This window comes from Porites lutea, chromosome 13 (assembly GCF_958299795.1).
Source record: "Porites lutea chromosome 13, jaPorLute2.1, whole genome shotgun sequence".
Lineage (NCBI taxonomy): Eukaryota > Metazoa > Cnidaria > Anthozoa > Scleractinia > Poritidae > Porites > Porites lutea.
In genome coordinates, this window is record NC_133213.1 from 8,731,917 (window position 1) to 8,746,785 (window position 14,869).

Sequence of the window (14,869 nt, forward strand, 5' to 3'; positions counted from 1 at the left end):
GCTTAACCTGCGTAGTAGGCGCCTGGACTCAACGGCACAGGAAACAACGGGGCGCACGAGAGAGACACGCGAGTCCTTCTCCCCTCACGTGTTTTTGTCGCGCGCCCCGTTCTTTTTTATGCCCATAACTTCCAAGCGCCTGCTAGGCAGGATAACTTGTCCTTGTGGTGTCTCTCATTGAACGGCACAAAAATCGCAGACCAAGCCATGTAGAAACATTATTTTTTCTAAAACATTATTAAAAATGCATACTACTACTCAAAACTAACAAAAGCAAAGTCTAGTTTTAAAAAAAAAACTAATAACGCAATCAATAAAATCGAACATATGCTAAGCTAGCGCCCATGAAGCATGAGAGCAAGCCCATCCTTCTAGGGGAGTGCAGCACGTGAAAGGAGACGCAACGCCCTAGTCTCGCGCGGTCTCTCGCGGCTGGACATAAATGGAGGGCTTGCTCGCAGGCGAACACGCATGCTTTAGTGAAACCATGCAAATATAATCAGGACATTAGCCAACAATATGGCACAAACATTTGGAACCAATGCAAGCGAAGCACTTGTCGGGGCTGATGTCGGAGCTGAAGGGTCACACAAGTTGTCCTGGCAACAAGCGAGCTCGCAACTTGTTAGGAGTCCGGTGATATTCACCAAAGTGCACGCTGCAAAGAAGAATCAAAAGGGCATCCGGATGAAAATAAATTGTGCAATGCAGCGCCAACAAACACCTACCAAACAGAGAAAATATTATTGTATGTCCCAAACCTCGGACTTACATGCCAACTCGTACACCAGAAAAGAGAACAAGAAAATGATTTTCGCCTTTGTTCGTTCGACCTCCACACCCCCCCCCCCCCCCCCCTCTCGACCCTCTACTCTTAATAAGCAGCCTCAGTGTTCAGTGTTATGTCATCTAAAAGATGATGTAATTATTATCGGATACATATGCAAACGGCGCTGCCAGGGCCAGTGACGTCATTTAACATGGCGGACTATTTTTTTCAGTACATGTGTCTCAATAATAAACGAACAGCTACTGAAATGGATACGGTGCCCGAGAGTAGCATCCATCCTTGCACCCCTCCCCCTTCCCTGTAAGTCCTAGGGATAAGGAACATAACAGAGTGACTATTTTAGTCTGTTTTACATAAAAGATAGGGTTAGCAATAGGTCAGTCCTATTCGAAGCTTAGCGGAACGTACCTTTATACATTTACGGAGGAAAATGTGAATTTCTGAGTTAACCGTGTAAGAAAAAACACTGGTACTTGCAAAGAGAAATCAATGAGCTGGAATAGAGTATGTTTATAATGTATTGCATGGGATCGACTAACTCTGAAGTGCTTTAAAAGGTAACCCTCATCAAGTTTATACAAAAGGTTTACACTTACTATTAAGGCCGCTTTGTGGGTCACAAGCCATGCTATTTGAACAGTTTCTCATCTGCACTGACATCGGCCCAAATCCCACATCCAATGTGTACTTAATGGTGACACAGCGATTGAAATACACTCCACATGTCACCTTGCCCAAACGGTTACTACTGCAGTTGGATCCCGGAGGGCCACACTCGTAGCATTCAAGAGCAAAAGCTAACGATAAAGAGAAAAAAAGAAATCTTTACCTCAGTTTGCTGCAAAGGATACCACCTTTCCTCACGGCTTTAAGAAGCCTCCCACGCAAATGTGTTAGGGGTTCGTCACGCGTTCCTGTCCCACAGACGTGGGGCGCCGCTTGGCTTCTACAATAGACTTTATGCTTAATAGTCTCCCACGCAGACGTTGTTAGGGGTTCGTCAAGAGTTTTTGCCCCACAGACGTGGGGCGCCGCTTGGCTTCTACAGTAGACTTTATGCTTAATAGTCTCCCACGCAGACGTTGTTAGGGCCAATCAAAGGCTGTTTTCCAACTTTGGGTAAACTTGCGTTTGCTAAAAAAGGTTAGGTACCTTGTTGATGTCCGAAACGTTTGGCATTAGGGCGTTGAAACGGTATCATAAGAAAACCATTGCCCATTTTTGCAGAAGAAGATTGATGTGTTTGTAAATCTTTCAACTGGATGTGCAAGGTCACATATTTAGCAAGCTTTACCGTTTGTTTTCGACTCAATTTTTAAACATTCTGGCCATGTTGTTGTTGTGGTTTCGCCGCTTGTAAATAGTAACAAAGACCAGGTCGATAAGCTGGCAAATCTTGATATTCTTGTCGCTTCGCTAAGTGATATCAGTAAAGAAAATGCAAGGAGTGTACGAAGCAAAGAAATGTTTGAAGTTGAACCTGCAAGGGGTGACAGGCCGATTTTTCAGACGGTATGGGATTTTACCAATTAGTCTAACGAGAAACTCCCTCTCAGACTTTTTGTACTTATAAAATTAACGGTTATTTGTATCTTTTTCCATAGCGCGCAAATATCGGATTGGTACAGTTTGTACTCAACGATGGAAAACATGTGCAGGCCTCGCGCCTTGCAGATGAAAAGATCGCTTGTCAATCACGGTATTGATTAGGTCTTTAACGTCGATGGCACTGAATCAAAAATCGAACCTTGTCCTTACCAAAAATAGATGGATATTTTGGTTTAGTTATTTTTGTTATCACGAAATTTACTCCAGAGGTAAACCACACGTGTCGATTTCCCTTCCTTCACAGCATGTGATTGGCTTCACGCGTCACAATTAGTCAATGCTGATTGGTTTCTTTAAAACAAAAGAAAACAGCCAAAGAGCGGAAGTGGCTCTTCGTTTCAGCAGACGTTGGTGGGGCAGGAACGCGTGACGACCCCCCAAGAACGTCTACGTGGGAGGCAAGAGAGGATAAAGGGGACAGAGAAGGCATCCCCCATACACACCCTATTTCCAAGGTAATTCGTCTCGAGTTACTTTTAGAATTGGGATATAAATGCCTCTTGCGCTGCGTGGATGTTTCGTGGAGGTTGCGCATAACTAAACACTGTGCAAAACATGTCGGGCGAAAGGCAATGAAAGCGCAAAGAGATCGAGAGCATTTCTGAATATTGAAGTCTGCGCTTACCTAGGAAAAGGGAATCGCTGGACTCTTTGACAACCGTGAAATCAGTTTAACTCGAAGTTGTCTTAACCTCAGTGCTTCAATAAAATGAGAAATTTCGCCGGTCTATTGAAACCGGTCGTTTGTATAATAAAGCAAGTAGGACGCCAAGTGTTATTTTTGTTGAATAATAAAAGACTAATAAAGGAATAAATATCAAACCAGAAATTGCTCTCTTCAAACTATAAATTATAAATGATCCTGAGAGAATATTCAGTGTGTTAAGGATTTCCCTGCTGTACTGTTAGCTCTATACAAGAGAGGAAGGGCGATTCTCTTTTATTTTCCGTTTCGCTGACACAGCTTTAGCAGAAATCTCTCTTTAGTCGTTTTCGTCGACAAAACAAATACTAATATCGCTCTCTGCGTCTTCCGCCAGTTTTTCTACGTCAATTCGTGAAGGACGCCTGGCTCTGAGCGTGGGTCATCCACGCGGAACACATTCGCGCTATATGATTGGCTGTTGTCTAATCCCCCTTGGGATTTATGGTCTTAAAAATAACTCGAGACGAACTACCTATGGAATAGGGTGTGTATGGGGGATGCCTTCTCTGTCCCCTTTATCCTCTCTTGGTGGGAGGCTATGTGCTTAACTCTCTAAGCCCAACATCCACATACAAGTTCTTCAAACTGATCTCCATAAATTTCCTTAAAGAAGGAGTTGAGAGAACTTGGTAAATGATCAAGGCATTTTCTTTTTGGTGATCATTTTATTACTTCTCATAACCTAATCTCTTGACAATGTTAGGGTATCGTTAGGAGAACATTTATTTTGGTCAGTCTCGGGACTTACAGGGTTAACTTAAAGGAGCTGTGTCACGAAATTTATCAAAATTCAAACAGTGAGAGCTGCCACCAAATTGCTATTTTCCTTGATATGTTTACGCCGAAATAGGCACGCGGGCCACATGATTTAGCACGTTTTCCCTCCAGGGACCATTGCATTACCCCTGGGTATTGAGCGTGGTATTCAAATGCTTTGCCAACATCAGGATCACTGATCAGATCGCTTTTCTATGCGTTCATGCCCCGAGAGTGCATATATACTTGCGTTTTTTGCCCTCCCACCTCCCCTCAGCGACGAAAACCCGGTTATGCTGCACATCTTCGCATACGCCGAAATTATTTTCTCCCATATCTTAGTATTCCCCGCGTGTGCCATAGAGGTGCAGCATATCGATGAAAATTCTCCTACTGGTTTGCACATGACGTCACGGCGGCCATGTTGGTGCCAACATAGCCGCCTTGTCACTTGGCTGCAATCCAAGAATTGAGAAAAATATAAAAATAGCACCTCCAAACATTAAAAGGAGGCGCGGAAAAACAAACAGACGTCATGGAAGAAGATTAAAGAAGACTGATTGCAATTGCGGTCTTTGGAAACTTGTCCCAGCTTAACAGGTTTTCAAAGCCGTTCATTTTCGTCAGTGTTTGTAACCTTCAGCATGGGATTTTTTGGGGGTTAAATTTTGGTCCACAGATCTTTTTGTGTTTCTCTTCTTGCCCCCATTCGATCATCTCTGTCACTTGAAATTTAAAGTACCCTCCCTAGGCCACCTCTTCTCGCTCCTCGCCGTTTAGGACGTTTTGGTTTTGCAAGACGAGAGAAATATTCGTAGCGGCGAGGAGAGAGGAGAGATAGACTACGAGCAGTCTCTCTTTTTTCTTAGTCCGTCGAGCGAGACACAAAAATGAACACGTACGTGGAGGATGGTGCGAAACGAAAGGGGCACTCCCATGACTCATAATTAAATCTCTGAAGAAAAAGAGAGACTGTTCTTAGTCTAGAGGAGAATTGGTTGTATTCACAGGCAAGAATTTTTCGAGTCATCGATCTGCAATCCACTTATGGTTAAGCATTGATAGGTGAAAGGCAGCTCCAAAAGCGGCCGTTACTGCCACTTGATTAATGGAAATTTTTTTACGTTCCGTTTGTCCTAAAGCTGAACCTCGCATACGTATACTGATGATTACTCTCTGATCACTTGTACTCTGTTGAAGTACCTATTTAGACGGAAAGAGATCTACTTTTTATTTAGATATATAATCAAATAGAGGGAGAGCTACAATCGGCGACAAAATTGTTGCGACATTGTACTCAAATAGGGTAACTGCAGAGAACAAAATAATCCACACCCCTTCCCTGTCCCCTCCATTCAAAGTTGTGGTGTTTGTTGGTTTCTATATAGGTAGTTCGAACATCGGCACAATATTGCATGGAGGGGATGGGGGAGGAAAGCTATATTTCCTCCTTTTGAAGTTATTAAAAGGTAACTTGAAAAGCCCAGTTTTAGGCGAAGTGTCTCAACTCATTTTGTCGCCGATTGTAGCTTTTCTAAATACTGAGATAAACTTGGTTCTCAACTCCCGATCAGTATTCTGGTATTCCATGAACCTGGGGTAGCTAATCGAACGAAACCGGACCGAAATATCAATCGAACCCAATTGGTTGGATTGTTGTTTGATTGGTTTGGCAACTGGAACGTTTTGGTGAGTTCGATTAATCGAACTCGTGAGTTTTATTGCCGAACTCAACGGACGCGATTAGTTCTATTTTGGTAGGCAGAAAGACAAAACGCATCCAGTTTCAATTGAATCGGAAAATTCTCTCTCAAGTATATAGTGTGAATGTGAAGCAGTTTTAAAACAAAAATATTTTGATTAACCTGGAATTAACTAAAATCTATGGGCCGGTTATTTAAGCCAAGTTTGAACAGCGTTAAGAAAGTCACCTTCTACCCCATGTTTTAACCAAAAATGCCAATTATTTTAACGCTGTTGTTCCGTAACCTTGTTTAGATCGTGTCTAGGCACCGACTAAAGGAACAATAGAAAGTTAAACCTGCTCACAGGTAGGTTTAAACCTTGTTTAACGGTTTTTCATGACGACCATATCCACTGATTTTGAAATCGGTCAGTGTAAAACGCAGACTGCGGACTGCAGACTGCGGACCAGGGGTAAAATGCAGACTGAGTGGAAAATGAAGACTGCAGACTAAGAGTAAAACGCAGGCTGGGGTAAAATGCAGAATAAAGACTGTAGACATTTTTAAACATTTGTGCTCCTACTTCTTCAAATCGGTGAAATAGCTAGCCGGTATCAGTTACACACTTCGCTTTCTAGTCGAAGTGAATTGCACATTCGCCAGAAGTTTCAATGAACATCCAAACAGGTTAAGTCTGCGTACCTTGATTTGCAATACTTTCATGGAAGGTCATCCAAATTTCCTGCAGAACATCTTTCTTTGTTGTTGGAATGACTTACTCCCGTTTTTATCGCCATAATTCCTGTACAGTATTTTGGGTCAGCAGCTTTCATTTAAGCGTAAACATCGTGGTGTTGTACGGTGTTGTACCAGTTCACGGTCCCTGGTCACGTATATCGAAAACTTCGCATCAAAAATTGAAGCGTGAAGTCTCTCGGATGGAAAAAAGGTTCAAGATTGCGATTATGTTTTCGGGTCGTCCACGACGTTCCAGAGAAGAAAGGAATGGATTTGTGAAAGCAGATGTCATCAAGTAAGTGTTCGTTTACAGGTCAGTTTGCGGGATTTTTTTGCCCTTAAACCCTTCCACGACTAGAGTTTATGCTCGGTCTGCATTTTACCCCAGTCTGCGTTTTACTCTTAGTCTGCAGTCTGCATTTAACACTCAGTCTGCATTTTACCCCTGGCCCGCAGTCTGCAGTCTGCAGTCCGCAGTCTGCGTTTTACACTGACCGTTTTGAAATTACCTGAAAAAGACAGACTACTGCGCAAAAGAGAGTTAAGAGAAAAATAAACTACCCCAATCCACGTAATATACACGTACAACAAATTCCGTACCTTAGGGACTGATTTGAGTTTAGTCGCCTTATGAAAAAGACTCGCTTACTGAGCTCTTAAAAATTTTGGATAAGGATCTTCCATCATCATACAAGCAGAGGTCTGCCGCTTACACCGTTGTTGTAAGTTTTTAATGCTGTGAGATTTGATCCAACAGAGTAAACTTTCGAGCAGGTCATTGACGATTGATTTGGTGTTTCTGTATTTGCTGCATGACACTGAGCCATACACAAGGTTTCAAGGTTTTATGGGTGGTGGAGCTGCTGGAGACCTCTGACGTCACCAACAATAGTCGCCATCTTGGATTTTACCAAGAATTCAAAATCAGGTTAAAACCGTGAGAAATGGTAATTTTTTGTGCTTTACATGAAAAATAACACATAAATAAGCACTTTGCATGATTTTAGCCACAAGATTTACTGCTCTAATTGCTCTTGACCTTAGTAAATTCTGTCAGTAAACTTATTTCAAAATCTGCACGAGGGACGTACGAACAACTACTGAGAACGCGAGGTGCTGATGTTTTATCCTCTAGGAAAAAACTCAGAAAAACCTTATGGGGGTGGCATCCACCTTCCTCTCCTCCCGGGATTTTTTTACCCTTAAACCTTTCCACAACTACAGTTTATGCTCGGTCTGCATTTTACTCTCAGTCTGCAGTCTGCATTTTACACTCAGTCTGCATTTTACCCCTGGTCCGCAGTCTGCAGTCTGCAGTCCGCAGTCTGCGTTTTACACTGACCGATTTCAAATACTATTCACATGCGACTTTCGTTTGTGTGTTCTACCTCAACCTTTGTAGCATCGAATGCTTGGTGTGTGTGTTGTGGTGCAGAGTGCGATACGCTTGCAGCGCAATACAACATTCTTGTCTGGACATTGACCTTTCCCTTTCCGCTCTTGCCCTAGTCTCCTTCGCAGCCGTTATTAGGGTCGTCACTCGTCACGCAACGCTCCTCCCCAGGAGCGTTGCGTGACGAGTGACGACCCTAATAACGGCTGCGAAGGAGACTACTCTTGCCCCTTCAGCCATGCGTGTCTCACGCATTTTGCGGCTTATGGCTGGTGTACGACGACCTGACTGACGTCATCACACTATATTAACCAGCCATGAGCCAATTTTGCTCGAAGAACCAAGAAAAAAAGAGAGAATGCTTGTACTCTAGCGCTCACTCACTTAACAAGAATCGAACCACAAGGCCTCTTCCGAGAAGAGGTCCCGGCACATTTACTTTGCGCGTCGTTCTATTTTGTCACTAAAGTTCTTTGTATATTCTAAGTAGCATATTGCACACAGCGAACATATAGATCAGAGAATCAGAGAATGCGTGAAGTGGTCGCTTACGAGAGGTTAAAAACAAAGGAAAATCATAAACAATGAGGCCCAAAAAGTTGTCGCGGTCGCTTACAGCAGGAGCTAGCAGGTGGTCGTTTACTAAAGGTTCCAACTGTAAGGCTTTGACCGGTGTGCGACAAACGCAGACTGCAGACTTGCAGAGCTAGCAGGTAAACGAGGTAAAAATTGTTGTGAAAAGCTCTAACAGATTCCCTATCCCTAAACTAAACTTTTAAAAGACTTAAAGTCTAGGGGTAGAAAATCTGTTAAAGCATTCCATAACAATGTTTACCTCGATTACCTGCCAGTCTGCAAGTCTGCAGTCTGCGTTTGTCGCACACCGGGCTTCGGTCGCACACCGGGCTTCGACTGGGAAAATTTTGGATGGGAGGTGGTTACACATGGAAGTTTGACTGTAATTTATTGGAGCAAAATGGAAATTTTCCCTTAGTTGTCAGCCGCTCACACAGTTCTGACAGTTCCCCACCATACCCCAGTCATTTGTAATGTTTTTCACGATGATAGGTTCCCACGCCGATTTAGATTTCCAGAATCGAATGTCAAACTACTTTGCAAGAGCAACAGGATCCTATAAGATCGCTTACCTGTCGAGATTTTTTGTTCGTCAAATTAAGGACTAAATGGAATGTCTCTGGGCCAAAAACTCTTGCGACTAAGAAAGGAAAGCAATATGCAATTTTACACTGAAGTGATCGGATACTAACCAATATAGTGAACTCATGCTTGAAATTGAAGCCAATGCATAACTTATTTGAAGGCAACGCCTTGTTTGAAACCAGATGAATCGAACAGAATCGAAAGTGGTTTTATGTTGGATTGTTGCAGGGTTCGATTGCGCTTGATTGGTAAAATTTTGGGGAGAGTTCGATTAAGTTCCATTAACGAACCCAATCAAAGTCAATCGAACGACTGGAAATTGATTGGGTTCGACTACCGAACATTCGATTGGCTACGCCGAGCATGAACGACATGAATATCTAGTCTTCAGTGAGAGAGCAAATCACCAGTTCAATGTTACTTACCAAGAGGAGATATCAGGGCAAGGACTGCAAAGCTTGTAAATACAAAATGTGATGCTGCCATTATATTTCAAGTCAAATAAACACACAACCGCAGACTAAAACCACTGACGGAGGAAGAAGGCAAAACAGCTTGAGTAGCTCTGTGCACGTGTTTGTGATCAACCACCGTGTAAGCGGAAAGCATTCGCCGCAGGGTTATGTATGGCGTTACAGACGAGTGAATTGCCTTTTAAGGCAAAAAGGAACTATTTCTGCGGCATGAGAGCATAATAATGAGTTGATTTTTTTAAAAATCAACTCATTAAAATAAGAGATATATTCTTAACCGAGAGTGGGTGCAGTCTCAGACCGAGTAGCCTGCGTAGCAAGCGTTTCCTCGCGAGGTTCGTCTACAAAACTGGGACAAGAGCAAAAAAAAAATGAATGACGGAGAAGGGGGAGGGGAATGAAGGAACCTCCTCTTCTCCCCTCCCCCTCCCCCTTCAACCTTTTTTTTGCTTCCGCTCTAACTTTGGCGCAATAACTCGATTGGAAACGCTTGCTACGCAGGCTACAGACCGAGACTTTGATAGACTGATTGCAAATAAAAAAAGAACAGGAGCGTTGCATAGCCCGCGTGGCAGGCGTTTGAAAGGAAAGGGAAAGGGAGTTTTAGGCGCGAGCCCTTGCGTTTCTCTCGGGCCTAAAACTTCCTTTCCCTTCCCTTTCAAACGCCTGCCAACCAGGTTAAGGGAAAGGGGGTTTGGGGCACGAGCGATACGCGAGGGGCGCGCGAGGACGGAGGAAGGGAGACGCCTGTCTGGAGACTGTCAATAGGCTCTTCGCATGACTTGATCACGTGATCAACTTTCTGTAAAAATGAAAACAGTTCAATTTTGTTAGCACAAGCTGAAAGAGCATATTAAAATTCAGCCGTATATCCCAAAAGTAGCGATTGCAACGGCTACCGAAAGTTAGAAGCATTTGTATGAGAAAAACAACTTTTGCCATCCAGTCACGCTTGCATGGTTTTCCATACAAATCCTTGTAAATTCGAAATTTTCAAAACGATTATGAAATATTTCCTTAAGCATTACGGGGCTCAAGTCTCCTTTTAATTCATAACAGGAAGTTTGAGCCGTTGAATGCGTAAGGGAAAGAGTTAACGACGTTTTAAAAACTCAGAATGTTACAAGGATTTGTCTGGAAAACCATGCAAGCGTGACTGGATGGCAAAAGTTGCTTTCCTCATACAAATGCTTCTCACTTTCGGCGGCCGTTGCAATCGCTACTTTTGAGATATACGGCTGAAAATTCTCAGGTTACCTAATTTTAATATGTTCTTTCAGCTTGTGCTAACAAAAGAGAACGGTTTTCGTGTTTACTGAAAGTTGATCAGGTGATCAAGTCATGCTAAGAGCCTATTGTTCTCGCGTTTTAAATATGACCAGGCGATCGGTCAGTCTTGACAATTACAGCACGCTACTGTGTATTCAGGTTAAAAATAAGCGACACTTGTAGTTTGTTTACCATTTACAAAAAGATTCCGGAAAATCCGGTTGGAAAGTAAATGGAACATGACTTTTTTGGTCGTTTCCGGGAACAACGGAACATCTGAAAACTGAAAAGATAGTCCCGTTTTACCGGACGGGATATTCCAAACAGAAATTAGTGTTCCATTTCTTCAAACCCATCTTCGATACTAGTTTCGGGCCCTCGTGGTCGTTTTCGGTAAATGGAACTGATTTGTACAAATGATAAACTCGATTCCGGGAAGAAATTTCCAAGTCCTGAATTTTGCTTACCATTTGCCTAAACTGTGGAGCGACCGGTTTGCCCATGTAAATGGTAAAAAACCTTAGTCGTATTGGAAGTTATATGACCTTCAGAGCTTCGCTCTAACTAGGATATGAGGGGAGGCTCCTTAAAGATTTCTCTCAGGCGTTACTGGTTTTGTATAAGGTGCCACTTAGCCGTTAGTACTCTCTTCAGGCTATTTAAAGCCGGGTGCTTTGTGTAACAGAAAGCAGTAGTTTTTTACGTGCGGATTTGCTTATCTGTTGCAGGGCTGTTTTCCTTCGGCGAATTTTACCTCGGAGAGGTACTTTCTTAAAATAGCGGCAGGGTAGCCTCTTTCTATCAGGCGATTTTGGAAATTTCTGATATTCCCCTCAAATGTGGTTTGCGAGCAATTAGCCCTTAGAAGGCTGAGCGCTTCTTCTTTAATGAAGCCTTTCTTAACGCCTGGTGGGTGACACGAGTAGAAGTTCGTGAACTGGAAGGTTTCTGTTCAGGTTTGTAATGTGTTTGCACGTCTAGGATTGATTCCTTGTTGAATCTACCCCCTTGTACACTTTTGTGTCCAAGAAAGTGATCTCTGTTTCTGACATCTCAGCCGTGAATAGTTATAGAGAAGTGAAAGTTATTTGCCTTTTCCACAAAGCTCTCTATTTTGTCGAGACTCGTGTTCCGTAGGGAAAACAAATCTCAATAATTATAGCGGAGCACCATGGGTAAGAAAATTTGGTTATCTATGCATCCAAGAAATTTTGGTTCTGACAAAATCGTCCATACGAAGTACACTCTTTTTTTATAAGAATGTTGTTTTTCCGGCCCAGGCTGAATATTCTTATTTTTCTGCCGATTTTAGGCTGAAAATATTCTTGAAGTATTCTTAAATTATAGCTTATGACATTTCCGTTTTAGAATTTATTGAGGTATCAATTACAAGTGTTTGGTATCTAGATCTGTGCTGAATACTGTACATATGTATTACATGTACCGTTCATCGAACTGTCATTAGCGTTGAACATTTTGCTATAGCTAGTGCAGGTTTTTTCGCTTTGTTGGCTAGTTTCGCGGTTCACAGAAAGGAATAATTTTATATGGTTAAGTTAAAAACATAAAATTGTATTTTATTTACAGATGTTTCAACACACAAAATTATATCTATCCTTTTCAAAATCTCAGCCTCGGCTGCGGAGTGTACGTAAGTACGTCCACCCCTTCATGTAAGCCGGATTCAAATTTTGTATTTCAAGTACCCTCGCGTTTTGGTCGTAAATCGCATAGCCACCCGGGCTTTTAAAGAAAAAACAACAACGACAAAGCTGATTCTTTCTTCCGACTTAAATTTTCATGTCTACATTGACGTGCATAACAGAGAAAGAGCTAGAGCAAGAGATGAAAAACAAAGGAGACCAATTTCGTCGTAAGAACAACATGAAAATTTTATAGCGGCGGTAAGACAATGAGAAATGCTGGGGGGAGGGGGGAGAGGGGTCGTGAGATCACATAAGAGTAGCACGCGAAAAGAAACGCGAGTGCAAGGTTCGCTTCGCTCGCCATATAAAATGGAGAGGTTGCTCAGATGGCTTTGTTCAACTCAGGCAAGTGACCATCTGTATTCTTTTAGTCCGCTGACCTATTTTAGCACGCTCTTATATCTTGCGCACGCGCTGAATGCACCAAAGAGGGATTTGTACAAGAAGGGGAAACCGAGCCCATTTTCACTCTTGGGCATTCCTTTGTGTGTTGGACAGCCCCAGCAAAAACAATTTGAGGTCAATTTGTCGTGTGATAGATTTGCTTAGTCATCATCTTTATCAGTTTTCTTGATAACTCTTATAATTGTCAAACCTGTATCAAGCGATCAGTTGGCCTTCCCCAAGAACGACCGCTAAATACAGGTTGGACCCTACTAAGTAATGCGTGCATATGAATCAGCGTTATTTCGGCAAGAAAATGCGATAGCCGTCATCATTTTACAGCGGGTTTTAGCCGGCCGTACTCGTCCTCAGTTCCAAAGGCCTCCATTTAAATGCTTGCACACGAGCAGCCTCAGTCACAGCCCCTCTATTTTCTCTCCGATTATCGAAAAGAAAAATTAAAACAACGTCTGTGTACAGGCTACACGCGAGCCGACTGAAGCTTTTTTTATAAGCAATACTATAGTTGGTTTCCTTAGAGAGCTTTAGCAAAGTCAAAAAATTCAAGCAGTGGGTTTTAACAAGCAAAACATTACTCTACACGGACTGCTCGTGCACGATGACGCTCGCTTTTCGGTCAGATTTCTTTGCCGTTGCTGCATGAAATTTCTTGGTGGGATACACCAGGGATGAGCCAAATTGTCCCAGGCAAAATAATCCAATTTTATAGAAGAAAGATGTCTGGCCCGGGTTGCTCGAAGCATGGTTAGTGCTAACCAGCGTTAAATACCATGGAAACCTATACATTTTGATACCTCTTAACCAACGGTTAGCGCTAACCAGGCATCGAGCAACCGGCCCCTGGCCCCGGTTGTTCAAACGTTGGATAGCACTATCCACTGGATAAATCACTATCCAGCGGATAAGTATTAGGGAAACCAATTGCACTATCCACTGGATAGAGATTTATCCACCGGATAGCGCTATCCACCTTTTGAACAACTGGGGCCTGGTGTATACAAGGTTGTGAATTTCAAAGACTTTTCAAGACGTAATAAAGAAATCAAGTACTTTTCAAGGACCTAAACCGAATTCAAGGATAGTAAAATCAAGACCTTTTCAAGATTGCACTAACCATGTTTTTTACCTTTAACCCCCAGAGGTTGGGCGACTCATTGGTTGGGGTAAATGTTCCCAATTTTTCCCATTGGGTTTTTGGGTTTTCGTATCAGGCAGCTTACGTAACTAGTTTAGCCTGAGTGACTTTATATAGAAATATTTGTATATCATTCTTTAGTCAGGGGCACCCAACGAGGATATAGTTCAAAGTCACTTAACATAGCATTGTTGAACGTATTTTAGTATTTAAACGGTAGATATAGGCATATTCTTATCCCCTAAAAATTTTTCATCTGTTCGGATTTCGTAGCTGAAAGTCTAGTGATCCGAAAATTATAGGGATAAAAACTTACCTTCTCGAAAATTTCAGCTAGGAAAAGGCTCCCGAAAATTCTAGGTGGCCTTTTTCAGGGTCAAAATCCGTTAAAAATGGGTAACTATACTATTTTGTAGATGTTCGAAAATCCTAGGAGAGGCAGGCAAGCAAGAAATTTTACAACATATGTTCCGAAAATTCTAGATCTCAAATCGTCTTCCGAACAGATATTTTCTGAAAATTGTCGTTGGGTGCCCCTGTTTAGTTATGATGTTGAACTTTGTGTGTTATTCGGATGGCAATAAACACTCAGGCCCACAGTTTGAGCTGCACACCCATTCCTGTCTCGTAGTTGCGAATATAAAATAATAGGAATAGGTGTCTTTCTAATTTTATCTAATTGTCAATAATTGTAATCTGGAACGTTTCATTTTCATTCAATAGGTCTCAAGGACATGATTCAATGCCGTTTGCACTTTTCTACATCACTACAGTCCACTCTCTCTTAACGGACACCTCTATAAGACAGACACCTCTGTAAAACGGACACTTAGAGTTGGTCCCTGCCTTTCTTTACTCCCTTTGTTTGACTCTCTATAAGACGGACACCTCTCTAAGACGGACAAATAGTGCCGGTCCCAAAGGCGTCCGTCTTAGAGAGAGTTGACTGTATTCGCTTACGCAAGATGTGTGTCATCAGTGTACATCCCCGATTCACAGTTTAAGAATAAGACTGGACCATGAATGGTCCCCTGAAGGACACTG

At 42.4% G+C, this 14,869-nt stretch overlaps 1 protein-coding gene across 2 annotated transcripts in view; it reads right to left on the bottom strand.

Moving 5' to 3' along the window:
- Window positions 1-256: 256 nt before the first annotated feature.
- The window catches only part of LOC140922994 (uncharacterized), a 38,170-nt gene continuing 23,557 nt past the window's right edge, over window positions 257-14,869 (bottom strand). Inside the window, exons 1-3 of one of the 2 annotated variants that reach the window (XM_073373045.1) lie at window positions 9,263-9,395; window positions 1,387-1,587; window positions 257-658 (exon numbers count right to left, since the gene is read on the bottom strand). In XM_073373045.1, coding sequence (XP_073229146.1) covers window positions 477-658; window positions 1,387-1,587; window positions 9,263-9,323 — 444 coding nt within the window. In that variant the 5' untranslated portion in view covers window positions 9,324-9,395 and the 3' untranslated portion in view covers window positions 257-476. Of the gene's footprint in view, window positions 659-1,386; window positions 1,588-9,262; window positions 9,396-14,869 lie in introns of those variants that run through there. The other variant, XM_073373043.1, reaches the window with a different exon arrangement.